Raw genomic sequence first — 20,707 nt, forward strand, 5'->3', positions numbered from 1 at the left:
ACCGCCAAGCCAGACCTTACTAAGCCATCACAACGCTCATCCATCCACGTGCCCAGGCGAGGAGCGCCGAGGTTATCGATTGAAAAGGCCGGCGTCTGCGCTTGGTGGCGGCGCGGCTTTTTTGCTTGGCGGCGTTGCTTTTTTTTTTTTTTCCCCCTTTTGTTTTGGTTGCCCCCCCCTCCCCAAACCACCTCATTCTAATGAACACATTTTAAAAGTTTAATTAACGTCAACGTCAAGTTTTTTTTATTATTATTATTATTTTATACACCGATTGATGGTTTTGTTTTGGTTTTTTTGTATGGCCTTTCGTTATGTCCGGTTTTTGTGCACCCATGCGTCACATCTCCCCACCCGGTGGGGTGGGGAGAAAGAAATCCCGAATAAATCGCAGAGTTCTGTCTGTAGAAACTGCACTATGATTAAAATTGAAAGGATTTATCTGCAAACTGCTTTTAAGATGCTGTTTTTCTACAGTGGGAATGAAGGGTTTTCGGAGTTTAAGCGCATACTACTTTCCCAGTTCAGGCTATGTTAAGGTTGGTGGAGATTATTGCTAAAGGAGGGAAAGTTAGAAGCTCAATTGGAGAAGGTGAGAATGAAATTGATCGCTTTTCATTTAAATCTAGAACAATTCAAACAGTTCTCTGTCACACATAACTGCAGACCACTCCCCCCTCCCCAAAAAAAACTCCACCATTTGGCATAAAAATGGGATGCTTTTGTTTCACAGAGTAAAGTAGTTGCTGTTTACTCTGAGTGACTTCACGGCTTGGGATATGTGCGATAGAGCTGTTCATTCATTCACAGGGAGCTGAAATGCTATTCAAGAAGGCAGTGGAGGTCCTGGTTTTCTGCTCTTTGGTCCATCACTACTTCCTCCCACCAATCATGATCTTGGAAATAAACTACCCACATTAAATGCAGGCCAATCCAAGTTCCAGTGTCAAGGGTTCAGGTTTAAACATTTGAAAGCCACAAATCTTCATTTTCAGACTTTGGTTGTGATCCTAACCATGTTTGACCGTTTCACACTCAACCGATTTGGATTTGCAGAAGAGCAAACTGTTTCTGACAGTTAATTTACACTGCATAAGTGTGCTCAGAAGTGAAGTATTTCAATCAATGATACATAATAAGAAAATGTTAAAGAGCTTCAGGTTCAAGTATTCATTCTTGTATTCGTTTCTCTGGGAATAACTCGGTCCTGGGAACTATCGGTAAATGTCAACTTTTGGTGAACATAGCCAAAATTGCACTGTAATGCTACACTCGTATACATGCTTCCCTATGTAGCCCTCACTAAACCCAGAACAGTTGATTACTAAATTGGATATCTGAGTTTACACCTTAATGTCCGAGTTAGAATTACTTATACATATGTTCGACTGAATTGATAGATTGGAAGCATTTCCTTTTTAATTCCTAATTGTGTACCCCCAGTGGAAAGGTTATTTTGCAATTTTACTAATATAAAGCAGACATTTCTAGCTCTCACTAATGTGACGTCTGCAATTTTTGTATAGACTCCTCAATTCACTGGTCACAGTAGGATTTATTTCCAAGTCAAATGCATAAAATGATACAATTTCTTTTTTTCATGTATTTAAAAATCATTTTAAATTAACACATTAATTCACAGTTGTTTTGTTTTTCAAATAGAAACCTATTTATTTTCATTCAGTAATTAAATGACACTGTCAGAGTCACTTTACTGGAAAGTTGTCCCTATGTATTAGTTTTCTTTAATGCAGTGAAGGAATGTACACTAGAACTTATCTGGAGATGTAGGAAACTTGAATTAAATCCTGTCATAGTCACTGAAAAAGAGGGAAACGCCAGGATTAGTTTAAAAAGAATTTGAATTGATATCCGGAGCCCCCATTCATTTCTCAAGATTTCTTGAATAGATGGTGATTTTCAAGAGATGCCTTTAAGATTCAAGAGTTAATATTTCTACTTTTCAGTTAGAATTATATTCATATTATTCTTTTTTACTTGTACAGTGAAAAGCAATTTCTGTGTAGTCTGTAAAACATGTTACTCACAATTCTGTGGTTTTCTAGGAGTCTGTATCACCCCTTTCATTTGAATATGAGCAGATTTAACTGAAAGCCATAAAAAGAGTATAAGATATTCTGACAATTTTCTAATAAAGTATTTAAAAACTTAACTTTTACTTCCTAGATCTAAAACACATTTAGATACATTGATTCCTTATAATGTACATGTTGCTTATAACATTAAATTATCTGAGAAAGGGGGTAATATATAAATATAAAATAATGTAGAAAATATTTGGAATCATTCCATCCAAATGGAAAACTTTGCATTCTGAGTATTAAACAACAAAATATACTAATATTAATCAAGGGAGGGGAGCCAAATAGCAATAAGCATTTCAATTTGGCTTTTAGATAGCGCCTAGGATTCCTGGAGTATGCAAAAAAACAAAAAAAAACCACCCCTCCTTTCTGGGCAATATAATTCTCAGAACCTTTCAATTTACTCCCATGAGTAAATTCACATCTCTTCGTCCCTCCCCCATAGGAAGTATTTGGAATCGGACCTCTTCCTATTTATTTACAAAGAAAATGTCAGGGGCACTTGATCTTATTAAAAAAAAATGGACATGGGCTTGCATCTAATGATTGCCTATTCATGGATAGTAAATCCAGATTCTCTCAAATGATCCCATTAACTCACATTGCAACTATACAAGAGATGATACTTTCTCCCCTTTTAACCTTTACCCTCACCAGCAAGTCAAAAATAGGACTGTTTTTCCCCTTACATCTCCCAGTTAAAAAGTTCCCAAAATGAGAATCTAGACTCCACTTGAATTTTCAATCTAGAGACTGTTTGGTACCAGAATCAAATAGTAGCAAAAAGGAGGCCTCAACAAGATCAAGCAAGTTGGGATCTGGTTAGTATTTGGATGGAAAACCACCAGGGAATCCCAAGGCAATAAGCTAAAAGGGGGAGCTGGTAGGGGAAAAATGCTGTGAAGAGAGCAGTGGCTGTCTTGTCTTCTCTTGCCAAGAAACTTCATGAACCTCTCTGAGCATCACGCCTGATTTGGATGACACTTTATTATCAAAAAGAGAATAGAATAGAATAGAATAGAATAGAATAGAATAGAATAGAATAGAATAGAATAGAATAGAATAGAATTCTTTATTGACCAAGTGTGATTGGACACACAAGGAATCAAAAAGAGACAAACTGGACTTCTTTCCTAGTAAAACTAGCGCAGTGAGAATCCAGAGTGGGTTTGCTCAGTCGGGTGTCAACGACTCTGGAAAACCCGAAGACTTACTGGAGAACGAACCCAGCCGCAATTGTGGCAGGTAAAAAGGGACAGAGTATCAATGAGTGGACGGGGCAAAACTGGGGTGTGTGTGTGTGGGGGGGGGTGCCCGAAAGGCTAATTCTGCCAGAAAATGCGCCTCTTTTGTTTGCTTCTCTTCCACCAGCCCCAACCTTCCGAGTGCCCGATTAGGCCACAACTGTTGCGGTCGTCTTAAGCTCGCTGCCTGGCAGCCGCGGGGCAGGGCTCTCAAGGGAGCCACCGCTTTGGGGCTTGCCCTACAGACGGTTCTCCCCAGCGAGCTCTGCTCTTCTGCCTCTTCCCGAGGTTAAGAGCTGCGGATCCGGGCATTGGGATGGGGAGGAGAGCCGAGTCGACCCAAGAGAGGCAGGTCTGGTTTCAAGAGAGGGTCCGTCTCGGGGGGGTCGGCGGGTTCTTCCTCCGGCAAGCGGTGGCCAGTCGCGTCCTGGCTGGCTTGTCGGCCCGGAGCGCTTCCAAGGAGACGTTTGGCCAAAGCGCTCTTCTTTCCCTTCTAGCAGCCACCCGCCCGGGTGAACTCCTCATTTCAGCCCCTCCCCTGCAGATCCAGCCCCCTTCCCCCCCCCCCCTGGCGTTTAACTAACTCGGGACACCAGCGCAGGATCCATGCCTAATTAAATTAATTAGGGCTCCTTGTCAATCCTGGATTAATGGCCGAGAGAGAGCGCGCGCGAGAAAGCCCGGCAGCCGGATCTGGAAAGGGGGCGAGGGGCGGGGTAGGGGGGGGAGAGAGAGACGGGGAACTTCTCTCTCTTCCCCACCCCCCACCCCTTCCCCGCCTGGCTCTTTTTCTCTTTCGGCGGTGCGCCTGGGCTGCTCTAGGAGAAGGGGGTTCATTCCCAGTACCAAAGGGGAGGTTATTTGCTCCAAACGAGGGGCTGGCTCTGCAAAGTATAAATAGTGGGGACTTCAATCACCGAAGCCCAGACAGATCGGAACTCTTCGCGGGGAGAATTGTCAAAGGCCGGTTTTTTACAAGCTTCGCTCGGGGTTGGGAAATCTCCGCTCCCATTTAACGCTCCAGCCAGCCAGCCAGCCCCTCTGCGGCTTTTCTCTCCCTTCCCCACCCATCCTCCCCCCCTTTTTTTTCTTCTCCTCCCACTCCCCCTCCTCCCGACCCCCTTGATGTGTTTATTGGGGGGCTCGGAGCAGCCAGAGGAGGCAAACGAGGGGGAGAAAAAAAGAGCCCAAAGAAGAGCCGGCGATGGAAGAACTTACCGCTTTTGTCTCCAAGTCGTTTGATCAGAAAGTGAAAGAGAAGAAGGAGCTGATCACGTACAGGGAGGTGCTGGAAAGCGGACCCGTCAGGGGAACTAAGGAGTCCGGAGGCTCCAGCGAGGCCAGCGCGGAGGAGAGCGGCAGCCCGGCGGCCCGGGGAGCTGGTGGAAGCGGCGGCTCGGGAAGGCGATCACCGGTGCGAGAGCTGGACATGGGCGCCGTCGACAGGAATCGAGACGCGGACACTCCTAAACTCAGCGAAGGTAAGAGCCCCGGCTTGTATGGGTGGGGTGGGATGGGGGGCAACAGGCGAGGCTGGGGACCAGGCGCGTGGCTGTCGGAGATGTGGGCTTGGGGTGGCAGGGAGAGCAAAAGGAAAAGGCGCGCCTAGCTGAGCGCGCGCGCGCGCGTGTGCTTGCGTTTCCACGCTTGCGGGTTCGCTCGGAAAGCCCCGCCGAAAGATCCGCGTTGAGTCCGGGCCGACAAGAAAGCGAGGAAACTTGGCGAGAGCAAAGGATGAATCCGGGCGGTCCGATCTTCGGTGCCTTCAATTTCGCTCTCTCGACAAACATGGCAAAGCGCTGAGAATCTTGAAAACTAAACCCCATGAAAAAAAAGAAAGAAAGAAAGAAAAAGAAAGAAACCCAGTCCGGCCATTTCCCAGGGAGGTACGGTTCCAGATAGCCGGGGGTCGGCGGAAGTGGTGGGAGGAGGGGGATTCTACCTGTGGATTTTTGTGGGGATCGACCGTAGATCCCTTTTTGACAGAGATGGTGGTTAGGTTGGCTAACTGAGGTTTTCCTCCGGTCCGCGTTGCGTGCCTGATTGACCGTGAAGGTTTGTTTAGGGTTGTTTTTCAGAGAGATGTTTTTATATGGGGGAGACTGGCACGCACAATGCTCCAAAGTTTTTTTTACCGCCAACGTGGGGGGTCCGATCGCTCCTCACGTTACTTTTTTTTCCAAAACGTTTAGCTCCCTGAGGAAAAAAAAAGGTATAGTAGGTCACTCTGAAGTCCATCTTTAAGTTTTAAAATATTTACGGCTGAAAATGAATTCGCTTCCACGAAGCGATTCTTCGATATTTGCAACGTAAAACAAAGGCGGGATTAAATAAATCGGCATATTAAAAAGAGGATCGGAAAGCTTGAAGCGTAGCCATTATTAGTGCATCGAATACGGTGCACAATAAAAGTAAAGAAAATTACGTTTTGTCTTTCACAAAGTACACTTCCAAAAAGTGTTCATTTGAAAGACGCGATTTATAATCGCGTTGTAAAAGAAACCTTTAATCAGAAGCAGCGTTGAAATCCGAAGAGGGGAGGCTTCTTGCAGCTTTATTTTCTGAAGCCCTTCACGACCTGTCTGCAGTTCTACTGAAAAGAAGAAACCGCAGCGGCGTCAAGGAAGAAAAACGAATCTTAAGCAGGGCCGTAGACCTTCCTTTGCTTATCCAAAGAACTCGGTGACTTTCAACTATATTTGAATATCTGTGTGTGGTTTGAGTCAGCGAGTGCGCGGAGGGGAGGTGGAGGCGGTTTTTTTTTTTCTCTTCTTCTTCCAACCCTTTTGTTTAACGCAAGTAGCTCCTTCCAGATCGGAACTGGATTGAAAACCTAAGCCGGAAATGATTTGCTAAACAAATTCCGAATATGATTAGAGAGGGAAGCGCAGTTGCGATAAACAAACTTCGGCGAAGCGATGGGCAAAACCGTCCAGGGAGAAACCAGGCCTTTGAATTGGGAAAGCCCCGCGGTGTGACTAGATAGCCTAGCTCGGCCAAGTAAAAGCCGGGCCTGGTGTCCAAAGTCAAAGGTTTCTGCCTGCGCGCGGTCGGCTGCAGAGGCGGAAAAAATGAAATAAGAGGGAAAGATTAAGACCGACTCTCTCTCGTTATAATTAATAGCAGCAGGTCTTTGTCGCAGGAATGTATAAACTTCCAAATTCCCTACGTGGATCAGTTTTCATTTTCATCTGGAATGGGGTGGGGGGAGAGAAAAACCAGGACAAAGACGAGGCAAACGGGGTGGGATACGGTTTAAACTTTTAGACATCAAAATAGGACCGAGTTGTTATTTTGCAAAGATTTCGTTTTTGAAGGGACATTTTAAAAAAAAATTCTCTACGCAAAGAAAACCAAGGATAGTTTCAACTTCCCCAGATAGACCGAGGAAAGGTTGCGCGTGGCAGATGCCGCCTGTCTCCCGCACCTGCCGCAAGGATTTCTCGAAAACCCGCCAGTCTTGGAAAAACCAGGAGGATTAGGTAGCTTCCAACGCGCGTGGCAGTTGAGTTCCCTTCCTAAAGAGCCACCCTATCTCAGAAAGGCCCCAGTGGAGTGATTTTGGGGGGGGAGGGGGAGGCGAGGGAAAAAAAAAAGACTGCCAAGTATGTCCAGAACCCGAAAGATTCCTCCACCCCCCAACCCCCCCAACTTCAGAGACGCTGGGATATTTTTTCGGGGTAATTTTTCCCCCTCTTCGATCCAATCATTCTTCAGATCCTCTTTCCCAAACCCAAAGATCTGGCATTCATGTGTCTAAAAGAAAAGTAGCTCTAGAGTCTAGAGACTCTACTTACTAGTCTTTCTAAATTCAGTTTTTCAACCCCTTTGGCCTCTGGTTCTGCAGAAGATTGGGGATGATTGGGGCAAGCGAAAGGGACCTTCCAATCCCATTTTTTTTTAAAAAAATTGATTTATATGCCCCCCCCCCTTCTCCGGGTACTCAGGGCGGCTTACAATGCGTTAAGCAATAGCCTTCATACTTTTGTATATTTATACAAAGTCAGCTTATTGCCCCCACAAACTGGGTCCTCAATTTACCTACCTTAGAAAGGATGGAAGGCTGAGTCAACCTGGAGCCTGGTGAGATTCGAACTTGCAGTAATTGCAGACAGCTGGTGTTAATCACAATGCTATCAGTCTACTGAGCCACCAGGCCCTTTGCAGAACTCGAGGTGTTTTCCTTAAATATTCCTAAGAAAGCCTTAGAGGGAAAGAAAAACGTGTGTGTGTGTGTGTGTGTGTGTGTGTGTGTGTGTGTGAGAGAGAGAGAGAGAGAGAGAGAGAGAATGAATCTGATTTGTGTGTAATTCGTTTGAGACCCTGGGGTACAATCGTCTAAACTTCTAAAGCACCAGGGCTTTGCATCTAATATCTCAAAGGAGGTTAGGATTGGACTGCGCCTGCAAAGGAGAAAAACCCCTTTGCTGAGCTGTTCAGAAGCAAGTCGCATTGAGTTCAGCTTCCTCCTCCCCAATAAAGGCGTTAATTTGCCCGCTGAAATCCATGGGACATTGAAGGCTTGGGGGAGGGGGGGCTCAGAAGGGAAGACCTAGCCGGATCGGAACGGCAAGCTTGGCCCACCGGGCGCCTTCGCCGGCCGAGTCCTCCAGCCGAGTCGAAACCGTTAAGGGAGGTGACCTTTCCTCGTTCATTGATCTCTGATCCTCCCCCCTCCCCTTCCCCTCCCCCCTCCTCGGCTTAAGGCAAAAAGACACGTGGGGGGAGACCCGGCGATCAGAGCAGGCCCAGAGCTCCGGGGGAGAAGGTCTGGCACGCGGCTCTGATCGCCTTTTCGCCTCGTCCCCCCAGTTTCGCCCGAGCTGAAAGAGCGCAAAGAGGATGCCAAAGCGATGGAAGACGAAGGGCAGACGAAAATCAAGCAGCGGCGGAGTCGCACCAATTTCACCTTGGAGCAGCTGAACGAGCTGGAGCGGCTTTTTGACGAGACCCACTATCCGGACGCCTTCATGAGAGAGGAGCTCAGCCAGCGGCTGGGACTGTCGGAAGCCCGGGTGCAGGTGAGGCCCGCCGCTTGCCAAGGGTCTTGGGGTAGCCGCTTCTGGATTCGGGGCTGGTGGCGATTTTCCTCTGAAGCATCCCGGGGCCGCAGCGCCAGTGGGAGAGTGGGTGGGTGGGGTGGGTGGCATTTGGGTACGAGGGTTGCACTTGCCGGCGGATGCTCCTTTTGGATCCCGGCTGGTTTAATTGTACAGTCAAAAGGAGAGGCCGCCTTTCCCCGGCGACCCTTTGCTTGGCGCAGGAGCCGCGATCCTTTCCGTCAGGAAGCAGCAGCTCCCCGCGAGTGAGCGCGGATTCCCCGCGGAAGGTATCCTGGCCGCTCCAGATTGGAAAGCTGGAAAGGTTCCTAGGGGTTTGAACGCGCGTCTGAGCTCTTTCGAAAGGCACTTAGAAAGGTAGGAGGGAGATCCGTTGCCGGGATGGGGGCGTCCGCTTAGCGGACCCAGCAGGTCCGACGAGACGCGAGCTTTCGGGTTTTTCTAAAGGAAACGAAGGTAGCTGCACCGATCATGAGTCGGATCCACTCACCTTTAGCACCGCTCAGACTCATTCGGCGGTATAAGCGAGCCTCCCCGTCAACACATCGGGCGCCTTCCAGAGCTCAGATCTCTTCTTTAAATCGGGGGACCAGAGGCCTTAAGACCTAGTTCCTGTAATTTGCTTGCGGCAGGTTTGATGGAGCGTGGGAGGAGACATTCAAATTAGGCTTCACCTGGAGTGAGATGAATTCAGGTTGTTCCCCCGACTGCGGGAGGAAAGACGTGTTAAATGGTTTTGAAAATCTTGCTTCTATTGTCCCGCTGACAAGCCACTTTCTCCACTTCCTAACCATTACTGTCGTTGTTATCAAGGCTGGGTTGCTTAGTCGGGGTTTATGGAATAAGCCACAATTGGATGGAGTTGGGCAAGATGCGGATCCAAAGCAAAACAAACGATGGAGGGCAAGCCACCGGTGCAAATGCAGCCAGAGGTTGTCTGTGAGAGAAGTGAAGTTGGAGCAAGGTGGGAAGGCAAATTAGGTTTCATGCTGGGCTGAGCTTCCAACTGCAAGCTTAGGCTAGCTGAGTTGTGACTCCATGTGTGAAAATGACCAGCCATTGAATAGAGTTAGTGTATGTGACCTCAGGCAACTGGGTGAAATCAAGTAAATGTTGGTTCAGCAAACCACAATTTAGTTCCTGCAAAGACAGCCACTGTGAGTGGGACTCAAATAAGATCTTTCCCATGGCTTCAGTTCTATCATTTCAGGATTTAAATTATTTCAGTCTAATCTTTCCACCTGGAAAAATGTATACGGCCATACCAAAGTGTACCCAGGCTAGATAGTATAGGCACACACAGAAAGAAAAAAAGGTCTAAAACAGGAAATTGGATGTGTATTTACAGTGTATTTAAAGCTTGCTTCCTTGTAAGCAATTTTAAAAACCTCCAAGAAAGGTGAACGGAAAGGAAGGCTTACACACTGCTCAGTTTAGAGGGTACAAGCAAGTTTTTTTTTTTTAAAGAAGCTGTTCTTTTTCTCTCTCTCTCTTTTCCTATACCTTCCAAATTTTCCCTCAACGATCCTTGAGCCAAAGTTTTGTAAGCTCACTTCTTTCTTCTGAAGATGCTGGCAAGCCAAACGCCAGATTCGTTTGTCCAGTGTTTCGAGGGAACACTATACCTCTCTATCTGCCGTGATTCCCCAGGAAAACGGACCCCGCCTTTGTGTGAACCCAAGGAGTCGTTCTTAGGCCTTGAACATCTGCAGCTGCTCGCAGAGTAACTGATCCTTTCCCCTCCATCTTGGCGGCATCGGCTGCCATCTGCACCAAACCGGGCTCCACTTTTGAAAGGCTTTCTCTGCATCTTGTAATCGGATCAAGCCAGAGTCGAGTTTGCAGCAAAGGCAGAAGAGAATCAAACGGGGGCGAGGGTGGGGGTGGGTGGGTGGGTGCAGAAACACAGAGTTTTGGTTTTTTTAAAGATATAACCTAGGGAAAGTTGGAAGAGGAAAAAAAACCCCTCTCTTTGCTTGCCCTTGTTACTCCTTTCTGATTTTCCATTTATCTCCCCTGCTCTTTAAATTGGCAACATAAAACACACTCTTTCAAACATGGGTATCTATATTTTGAATAGTTAAAAATGGAAGGGGAGGAGAGAGAGGGGGAGGGAGGGAGGGGAGAGAGAAAGAGGGAGAGAGGGAGGAAGGGAGAGGGAGAGAAGGAGAAAGAGTTGGGAGGAATTAAAGGCTGCTTGATTCCAGAGTAGGGAGGTTTGGTTGCCTCAACAAAAGAATAACTGGCGCTTGGTATAATCCGTAGAGAAGAACTTCCACAGATTTGCATTGATTAGAGTCTGGATCCTTTCAAATGGCCCCAGAAAATGCCTGTGAAGCATTGGCTTTAAGCATCCTTTCCTGCCTGGTTCTCCTTGGCAGATGGCAGGAAGAAGAGCTTGCTAGCTAGTGTGAGCATACTAGAAGAATGAAATCCCAATCTCCAGACCTACTCCTGCTCAGGTTCACACAGAAGCAATGGCCTTAGATGCTGGTGGGTTTACTCCTGAGTAAAGATATTGAGTCTTGTGGCTATGCTGCTTTGTGTAACTGCACAGGATCCAATTGCTTTGCTGCACCGACTATAGAGAGTTCTCTGGAAGCAAGTCACACGAAGTCAGATGGGACCTGTATCCAGGATGCAGGCAGGCTGGGCTCCCTTTGCTGCTTTTGCTCAATGGCTGCTGCCCCAGGAAAAGCTAGCAGGAATAGTAGCTTTAGCCTGGAATTCTGGAATCTCTTGCTAGCAACTCCCTGAAAACAAAGTAGTGTCTTTCGCAGGCTTGAATGAGTCCTCCATCCCACAGTTGGTTTACATGTCTGTTTCTTTAAAGCCAATAGGCAGTACCCTGAATAAGGTTAGGTCTAGACTCTGGAGCATTTGGGTCATCTCGATGTGTCCTAAGGTGGGTTCTAGGTGTGCAGACATCAGCTCATTTCTTTTCAAACTCGCTCCTCCTTTCAAAGAAAATCTGCAGCGAGATTCTTTTCCCTTTGAAGGACAGCAGGTTTCGGTCACTCCTACCTTCTTACCCTCTCCCTTTACACACTAAAGCCTGGAATCCAACCAATTTAAAGTAGAAATCACTAAAGAAAGGGTTCACTTTTAAGCCTTTGCTCAAATGTTAGTCTTTCTGAACTCAATGGATCTTAATAGTATCTTCTTTTGAACTTGCCAGCGTATGTGTGGGATGGCAGGGGAAGAATAGATATAGGATCAGGCAGTCCAAATTTGTTAAGGGGTAAAGTTCCAACTTTATTCTCCTTCTTCAGGCTTTTAAAACTTTTTCTTGCTTTAATATAGCCAGAAATGATATCTTGCCTACTGTGGAGCTGTTTTCACATTTTCTATTTTTTCCCCTAATATGGGAACAAATGAGATTATCATAATAATGAGATCATTATTCTGCTTCTGTATTGCATGCTAGTCCCCAGAGAAAGAGAGCATTTCTCAGCTTCTTTATTATGACACTTTTATGACCCTCCACCTCAAAGTTTGTAATTAAATGCTTTGGTGTTTTGTTTTTCTTACAGAGAAAGCTAATCAATACAACTAGCTTTTAATGAGCTCATTCCTTTTTGAGTTATTTTTAATGTATGTATGTATGTATGTATGTATGTATGTATGTATGTATGTATGTATTTTGTGTAAATATCCAAATATTTCAAACTTTCAGAGTTAGGTCAAATAGAGAAGTTCAACAGGGTTGCCTCTGCAAAGATAAGGCTGTATTGGCAAGAGAGTCAGGAGAGAGAGAGTAATTCTGCTTTGCTAAGGGATAGGAAGGAGCAGGGAGACAGAGATATAGACCTCAGTTTTGATAATCCAAAGACCTGCTAATCAGGCCCCACTACAAATGTCCAACTTGTATTGGATACTCTATTTCCCTTTTAGGCCCTAAAACTATGTAGTAACACATTCTGAGCCTAGGAATTTGCTTTCACTAGGATAAACCCATCAGTTCAGGTCCTCTTTTAATTCCAAACTCTTCTTACCACCACTAAATTCGGAAAGAAAAAAAATGTCATGGCTTCTATTGTTCAACTGAGGGTCAGTGCATTTATCTACTGTAGACATTGTTAAAGTGTTATGGCATCTGAAAGACTTATAGCATAGTTATTAGGGCATAAAGACTCTTGATAGTTTGTGATGCTTGAAAGTTTATGTCATAATAACATTCTTGGCCTTGAAGTTGAAAGCATCACAAGACTCTGTTGCTTTTGTTAAAATCTGGAGTGTTTCCAACTCATCCTCTTGAGGAACACCCCATGCCTTCCTCTTTCCTTTCTGCCCTCCCTGGTTTTAGAGTCCAAATAAATGTCCCTTCTGCTCCATCTAGGTGAGCTTCTTGCATGATAATCCAATTTTCAATATTTGACCATTGCATATGCCTCTGAATCTTAGATTGGAACTTACCTAGCTTTGTCTGGAAGACTCTTTTTTCAAAAATACAAACTGGGGTCACCCTATTAAGTTCATCCATTTTACTTCCTCTTATACCCACATTTTGTGTAAATGTTTAATAGAATTACCAACAACATTTACTCACAAATAAGGTCAATTGACTACAGAGGGACTTCCAGAAAACTGAGTGAAGGAAATAAACCTCAGTTGAAAATCATAGGACTTATAGCAGACATCTAGACACAACTACTAGGAGACAGGACTTACTAAGCACAATAGGATCAATCCCCAGTGAATCTGTATTGGGTTACAGCATTAAAGTGCTTAATAGGCCTGAGATGAAATACATTTCACTCAGAAGGGAAGTAAGAACCATTGATTTTACAGAGGAAAATTTCAATCTATCAGCGTTTACTTGGGATAAATTTCTTTTGAAGAATAGGAATTGCTTCCAAACAATTGGAAATGTTTTCTGCCACCATATATGTTTAAAATTCAAGCCAAGTTTCAACCGAAATATGAAAACGTAAAACTAGTTTTCATTTCAACTGGCTTCAGATTTATTGAGAAAGAGTCACATAAACTGTGTGTGTGATTACAAAAAAGTTGATTGATGCATTTTACAATGTTTAGCATGTGTGACAGATATCTTTTACTGTACTATTTCTTAAATAAGTTACTAAACGTTCTAAAATGTGTAACGTGCATGATGCAAATATTTGACAACTGCAATGTCTGAAAATGAGATAAGCTTTTCAAAAATGAACATTTAAATGGCTTTTTCCACTCTAGATCAACTAGATTATTTAAATATAGAACAGAAAGAGTCCGAACTTTGGACGGTAAGAGTGAGAACTGTGCCTTTCCAACTATGAAGGTGCTTTTGGGATAATGGTAACAACTGAACTTTGATACATATACAGAATCTAGTTCATTGTGAAGGAGAGTGCTTCATTCTACCCTGTGGAACTTGGAGATAGCTGATAGGGAGATTCAGAAATATTTGCTGTACTTCCAACATTTGTAGATGTTACAGTTGACTGGTGATCCTTGTGATGCAATCATACCCAGGCTTATTCAAAAAGGAATGCAGCTGTGTTTCATGGGATTTACTGTTAGATGGGGCAGCCTGAGGAGAGTCCAAAGTTGGGCAAATAATTGCAGTGTGCAGCTAGGGAAAAGATCTGAAAGTTCTCTAGAGACCAGATTTAGATGGAAAAGGGCTGGGTGTAGCAAACAGGAAGGGAAGAAGAATCTCTGCTTACAAAATGCAGCTTTCCTGAAATAAACATGGCATCAGAGAAAGATCACTTAATATATATAGTTGTGGCTTTATATTGACTTGTTTGCTTTTCTCCCTGTTTGTCTGCCCAGGTCTGGTTTCAGAACAGAAGAGCTAAATGCAGAAAGCAAGAAAACCAGCTCCATAAAGGTACGTATGTGAAATGGAGCCAAAGGGGCTTTTGCCATAGACATGCCTTCTTTAATTACTGAGCTCTTGAGTGTCTTGCCTGGTTTGGGTGCTATAATCTCTATTGAACTTTCCTAACATTGCAGCTTTCTGCACATTTATCAGCCTGATTTCATGGGATACAAGGGGACTCTTCCTTCAGTGCAAAAGTACATAGGATGGTGCCACTTGGGATAACATCAAGAGGAGCAGGGAAGCTATTTGCTCAGGACTGCGGGGATGGAGGCAATCAGAAAAAGTCTTTTTTGTCTTGCACCTGAGCCCAAATGGCCTAAATGCAGGCACTAATCATTTTAGCTTAATATCTTCAAGTTCTGCTTTTCTCTTCCCTATTATGGCTGGGAGACTCTAAGGATTAAAAATGGACTGTGATTCAATTCTTGTTTGTTTCAGGGGTCCTCATTGGAGCAGCAAGCCAGTTTGAAGCATGCCGAGTTGCTCCCTACGTGAATGTTGGGGCTTTGCGGATGCCTTTCCAGCAGGCAAGTAGAAGGGCCAGCTGTGGTCATCTCTTGAGACCGAGGGGCCACCAGTAGCTCCCATTCCTTTCCTGTAATTCTCTCCATCTTGTTCTTTGGAGACAGAAGCCCTGGACACTTTTTTTGCTGAAAGCAAATGCCACAATTTCCTTTTGCAGGGGAAAGGGAGAGGTGTAGAGGATGAGAACAAATCTTCCTTGCATCTGTGGAAGATCTGCAGATCATTCTAAACTTCTGCATGACTGTATTGAAACAATCATCATTTAATTGCCCTGCCAGGGTACTCAGGTTTGCTGTGGAAAGCTCTTAAAATGAAAAAAAAAAATTAAAATGGGAAAACTTCTCCCTGCTTTGATTTTGCTAGGATCCAGTTCTCATGGCTGTAATCTCAAAGAACCAGGGGGGCTGGATGGGAATAGAGCAATCAAGGATCTGGAAAGATGCCAAAATTGTGAAGCCAAATTTGGCAAGTTCATTCAGGACATAAGCCTGAGAGCCAAGACCATTTTTATCCATATTACCTGGAGAAGATTGCATTATGTGTTCAAGGAGGTTTTACTTGCAGATACTATTGAAAGGAACAATCTCTGTGTGAACCAGGCATGTTTAATCAGATAAAGTCCCATGAATTTAATGCAGTGAAGCTAGTAAGGCCAATTAGAAAGGCCACCCTTGATGCAGCCACAGAGTGCTCCAAAGAATTGAGTTTTGCTATTCTCATTGGAAACAAGGATAGGCATCAAGACTGAACGTGCATATCCTAATTTTGATAGAATGATATTTGCAGGATTAAACAAAACAAAAAAGCACAACTGGCAAAGTTCTACAAATAGAATTCTATTTTAAATAGTTTAATTTATATTCTTGCTGTCAGCTGAAAATAGTGTTTAATGTGCTTTTAAAAAACCCATATAATCTCTCCCCCCCCTTGGAAATTCCCTTTTAAACAATCTATGATTGGTGAATGAAGGAAAGCCTGACAACCCTGTTTCTAAACTCTTGCCCACCCTAGTTGATCATCTTAAGACATTGATTTCTGGGGCTTCTGTCTCTAAATCATGGCCATTACTTCGAAATAACTCTAGTTGATTTCCAGGGGATTTATAATGGATGTATTAGAAATAGCATCTTGGAGCCATAAAGCCAGAAGGTTTTTAATGACTTGTGCTCAGTCCAAATGAAAGTTGTCCTCCTCAGGTTTGCTGCTAGTAATGGTATACTCCAGATGGTGCACACCCATTAAATAATTGTGGACAGATCATTCTTTTCAAACCTTTGTTCAGCCTTTCCTAACCTGGCACCTTCTAAATGTGATTGGACTACATTTCCCAGAATTCCCAATCAGCACAGGTAGCCAATCCTGGTGGGAATTCTGCTAGTCGTAGATTGAACGACCAGTCAATACAAAGTTAGAAAAAACAGCCTTATCTCAATATACATGAACTTCAATGCTTTTTAATTTTTTATTGAATATACATAGATTTTGATTTACAGGCCTTTTGTATAGGATTAAATATTCTTAGATGCATCAGAAAGAAAAACTATCAAAAAAGGGTGGCCGGTATCCACGATATTCATTAACTCAGCAAACCTCTTTAAAGCTCCAAACAGCTATAATTAGAATCTGTGTAAATCATACTTTTACAAAATTCAGGCAAAATGATGACTAGAACCATAAATATCTTCAGCCTTTAAAGAACTAGGAGAAAAGGCAAGAGATAAAAGTATAGTGTTGGAATTTGTACCTACTTGTTTGGTGTTCTTTAGGGTTATAGTACTCAACTCAATAATATTTAGGCAGCCTAAATATTACCATATGTATGAATTAAGAATTAGCAAAACACATATATAATTTCCCCATATTAAAAGTATTTTGAAAAAAAAAATCAGAATGGATAGTTGTAATACCAATCAAGCACATTTATTAGAATCAAAAACCTATGGTTTAATAGCTAGGAAGACAATTAACTACATTTTAGCCAATTTGCCATCACTCCATACGGTTAGCTAAGTAGCACATATACCATTTGGCAGCTGCCACAGAAATAAAACAGTAATAGTACCAGAAGCTCTAAACCAACATTTTTGTGCTTAATATGTGTAATGTACATATTATAAGCAGACAGACCAGTCAATCAATGCAAGATTCAGCAAACCCATCAGCAGAAGAAACCAATCAATGAAGCAATGCATTTCTGAGTTCAGGCAGTCAGTATTCCTGTGTCCATCCGGCATCTTGGATAATAACCTCTCCAAAAATATTTAAAGCATTCTTTAACACCTCCCTCCAAACCTCCCCACCACCACTAAACATAATATTAAACAACACTCTGTACCGCTCAGCTTTGAAACAAAAGAGCTAGTTCACCCATACTAGACTAGAATAAAATGAAATTTGTGTTCAACATATTTGGAACGTGTGACATTAACCAGACTGTCACATAAAGCTGCCACAAAATTCATTTGATTTGATGTTACATGGGCCAATAATTGTGTTTTGCTAATGCTTTAGGTTTGGCGTGATACATGATCCTAGGCAAGAAGAAATGAATAGATTATTTCCTGGCACTAGATCTGTTTCAGCTCCCCAGCCATTTTTATTCTGAAAGCTGAGCTTTTTTTCTTCTCTTCTTGGCTTACCCTTGACTAGATGATAGTCATTTTGGTGACTGTTTGTCTAAAGACTATATACTAGCTGTTCATGTCATTTACTCCAGCTAGACAGAAAGCTGTTTAAATATCTTCGAATATTTAGAGCTTGCTCTGCAAAAGCTCAAAACAGCCTTGACCTGTTGTTATGGATGTTATGTACCTGTTTTGAGACTCAGCCAAGTACTGTGAGAGCACTTCTGCAACCTTGCTATTTACTTCAGGTGCTCTTATTGTGCTTTTCTGAATGTGATGACTTGGAGGTTTCATATGTTGTGAGTAGCTTGAAGAGTTTGCTAAAACAGATAGATGCAAAGCTGTAAAAGGATCTGCTTAAGAGCAAGCCCCATTAAATGCTGCCTCTTCCAGCTTTGAGGATGTACCAATACAAGCTATAAATGTTATATATGCATTACTCAGAAGCGAGGCTTGTATTCAATGGGGCTTATTCCCAATGAAATATATTATGGTTTTGCTACCCAATAGTTAGTCCCAGGCAAGCTGAACTGAACTTTAACTCTCCCTACCCACCACAACACAATTTTTTAAGGAATTATTAAATTTTCTTTGCCAGAAAATAAACCCAGCACTCTGCACAACTTGTTCAGGGCTTCACTTACAGATAAAAAAGTGGAATTTAGGAAAGGCATGGATTTTTCTCATTTTAATTTGTCCTCCTCTTCTTCTTCTTTCCAAAAAAACAGGGAGAGGGGGAAGAGAGAGAGATAAACCTTCTCTGCCTTCTCTGTATATGAAGTCCCAGGTCACCTAGCACCACAATATCATTTGTTTGGCCTTGGCTTTCCCTGTTGTGTGAACTTTGGCGCTGTAAATGTGTAAACAAACTGCTTAATGAGGCAGCAACCTGGTTCTGTACATCATGGTTTAATAAACAAATAAAGACACCTGGTTGGGTTCACCCCTGCTAAGGCCTAGGCTAGTTCTTTTGATGGGGCTGAAGGTCAGAGTTTACCTTGGTTGGGCAAATCCCAACCAAGTCGGCTAACTTCTCCCTTTCCTCAGGAAACACCCCACCCCACCCCACCCCGAGAAGTGGGTGCGCGCGCTGAAGGGCGGGGGAGTGGGGGGGGGGAGCCGATGGCTGGGCGGTCCGTTAACGCTCTTGTCTCTCTCCATTCTCGTTACACCTTTTAGGATAGTCATTGCAACGTGACGCCCTTGTCCTTTCAGGTGCAGGCACAGCTGCAGCTGGACAGCGCCGTGGCGCACGCGCACCACCACCTCCACCCGCACCTGGCGGCGCACGCGCCCTACATGATGTTCCCGGCCCCGCCCTTCGGCCTGCCCTTGGCCACCCTGGCGGCGGAGTCGGCCTCGGCCGCTTCAGTGGTGGCCGCAGCCGCGGCGGCCAAGACCACCAGCAAGAACTCGAGCATCGCGGACCTCAGACTCAAAGCCAAAAAGCACGCGGCCGCGCTGGGCCTGTGACTCTTCGGGCCCCGTGGCCATCCCTCCACCGCAGGCAGCAGCGTGGGGACCCGGGGGGCAGGCTCTCCGGACCGACGCCCCCGCCACCCTCCCGCGCTCCGCTTTCTGACAGAGGCCGACCTCGGCGCCTCAGGAGCGAGGCCAAGCCCGAGAGCGCCTGCGCGGCTTCCAAACTGAGGGGTTTTAGCCTCCAAGACACCCGGTCCGGGGACCCCGACGCAGCGGCGTGGGCGGGAAATCCCTTTCTGAGGAAACGTCTTTGACCGAGGGGAGTTGAGGGCAAAATGTCTGCCTTCCCGCTCCGGCTGATCAAGCGAGAAGAAGAGGAGGGCGGCGACGACGGCAGGCGACTCCCTCGTAAAACGCAAGGGAGAGGGAAGCGCAAAGGGGCTGACTGAGAAAAGCGCGCGAAGGACTGTGTGTTAGGCGCGCAGCTGGGAAGTTCACAGGTTTTGAAACGGACCCTTTTTTTTCCTGCGAAGTTCACTTTAATGCGAGGAAAGTGGATCTAAGAGAGGCGGGCCTCCTTTCACGTTGCATCGGATAAAGCTGGAGCTCGAGCAGCTACAAACTTAGAAGTTGGAGATGAGATGAGGGGAGGGGGGAGGAAAGGTTACGAATGGCGGGAGGGGGAAGGAAGAGGGAAGAGGAGGAGGGGAAAGGAAGACGCGCGGTTCTTTCTCCCCCCCCTTTTTTTTCTTCCCCCAAAGCTAAAACAAGTCGGAATATTTTGCTAGGACTGTTCCGGGTTTGCATGAGGTTCGGTTAATTATTATTATTATTTTTTAAACTTCTTGGCGTCCCTTGTTTGCATCGCATCCGAAATCTTGGAGGAGAACGAAATCCGTCAGGGAAAGAAGCACGCCGCGCCCGAGTTAACAAGAGAGGGGTCGGGAGGGAGACCTCGCCATGCATTGCAATGCAGAGAAAGGGGGCGCTCCTGGTCGCCTTCCCGATCCCATCGAAAGCAATGGGCCATGTGTGAGAGACATCCCTGCCCCACCCATTAGCACTCAAGCCCTGGTCGCTTAAGACTTCTCTGATCTTTGACTTGGGTGTCTGCAGGAGATGGTCAAAAAAGTCAAAATCGCGACGGTGCGATCGCAAGCCCCGCCTGCCTTCTACAAGTCGCCATATTGACTTTTTTGACCATCTCCTGCAGACAACAACACCCCCCCCCCCCCGCGATAAGTTTAATTGATGACACTGACTTATTTTCCAAAAGACATGGCAAGAATCATGATTCCTTGGAGCCTGTTTGCCCCATCCCTGTTTTTGGTTCAAACATCCAGCCTCCTATAAGAGTTCTAAGAAAAGATAAAATTCTAATAAAGCCACGATTACGTTATCAATTTCGGACCGCTCCCCCCCCAGCCCCACGCCAAGGCTGCCTTCATTTTCACAACCTCTCATTGAGATCGACAGGATCCGTGGCCAACAGCTCTCATCCCATTGATTTCAATGGGATTTCTATGTAGCTTGTTTCTCGGGTGAAGCTTGTTTGGCTGTCGGATTTCTAGTAACCTTGGGTGTCTTCCTCCTCTCTTCGCTGTACGGACGGAAGGGTATCCACGGCCATCCGTAAGGCCATCTCTAATAATGGCAGGGGGTACGAAGTATATTTTTTTTTAAAAAAATACTGGTGCACAAAAGCATTTATTTCGGCGATGGTAAATAATTGGTGAGTTGAGTGTTTGATCCGATCTCATAAAGGTGCATCCATTCCCGTAACCTCGTGATGTTACATAATCTATATCAATGTATTTTTTTTTCTTTTCTGAAGAAATATAAATATAAATATATATATATAGCGGTAATCTGAACGGCCGCGAAGTAGCCGGTCCGT

The 20,707-nt window shown here is 44.8% G+C and overlaps 1 protein-coding gene across 2 annotated transcripts; it reads left to right on the forward strand.

The window, feature by feature from the left end:
* Positions 1 to 4,553: 4,553 nt before the first annotated feature.
* Positions 4,554 to 18,861, forward strand: SHOX2 (SHOX homeobox 2). 2 transcript variants are annotated; one of them, XM_070945919.1, is made up of 5 exons: positions 4,554 to 4,830; positions 8,162 to 8,370; positions 14,188 to 14,245; positions 14,678 to 14,766; positions 18,568 to 18,861. In XM_070945919.1, the coding sequence occupies exons 1-5, from the start codon at positions 4,554 to 4,556 to the stop codon at positions 18,859 to 18,861; spliced, it is 927 nt and encodes a 308-aa protein (XP_070802020.1). The 2 variants fall into 2 exon arrangements, with proteins under 2 accessions (XP_070802020.1, XP_070802021.1); XM_070945920.1 differs by having other exon boundaries at positions 18,604 to 18,861.
* Positions 18,862 to 20,707: the final 1,846 nt, after the last annotated feature.

Source organism: Pituophis catenifer, unplaced genomic scaffold (assembly GCF_029215685.1).
Source record: "Pituophis catenifer annectens isolate HBS135680 unplaced genomic scaffold, rPitCat1.0.hap2 SCAF_6, whole genome shotgun sequence".
Classification (NCBI taxonomy): Eukaryota; Metazoa; Chordata; class Lepidosauria; order Squamata; family Colubridae; genus Pituophis; species Pituophis catenifer.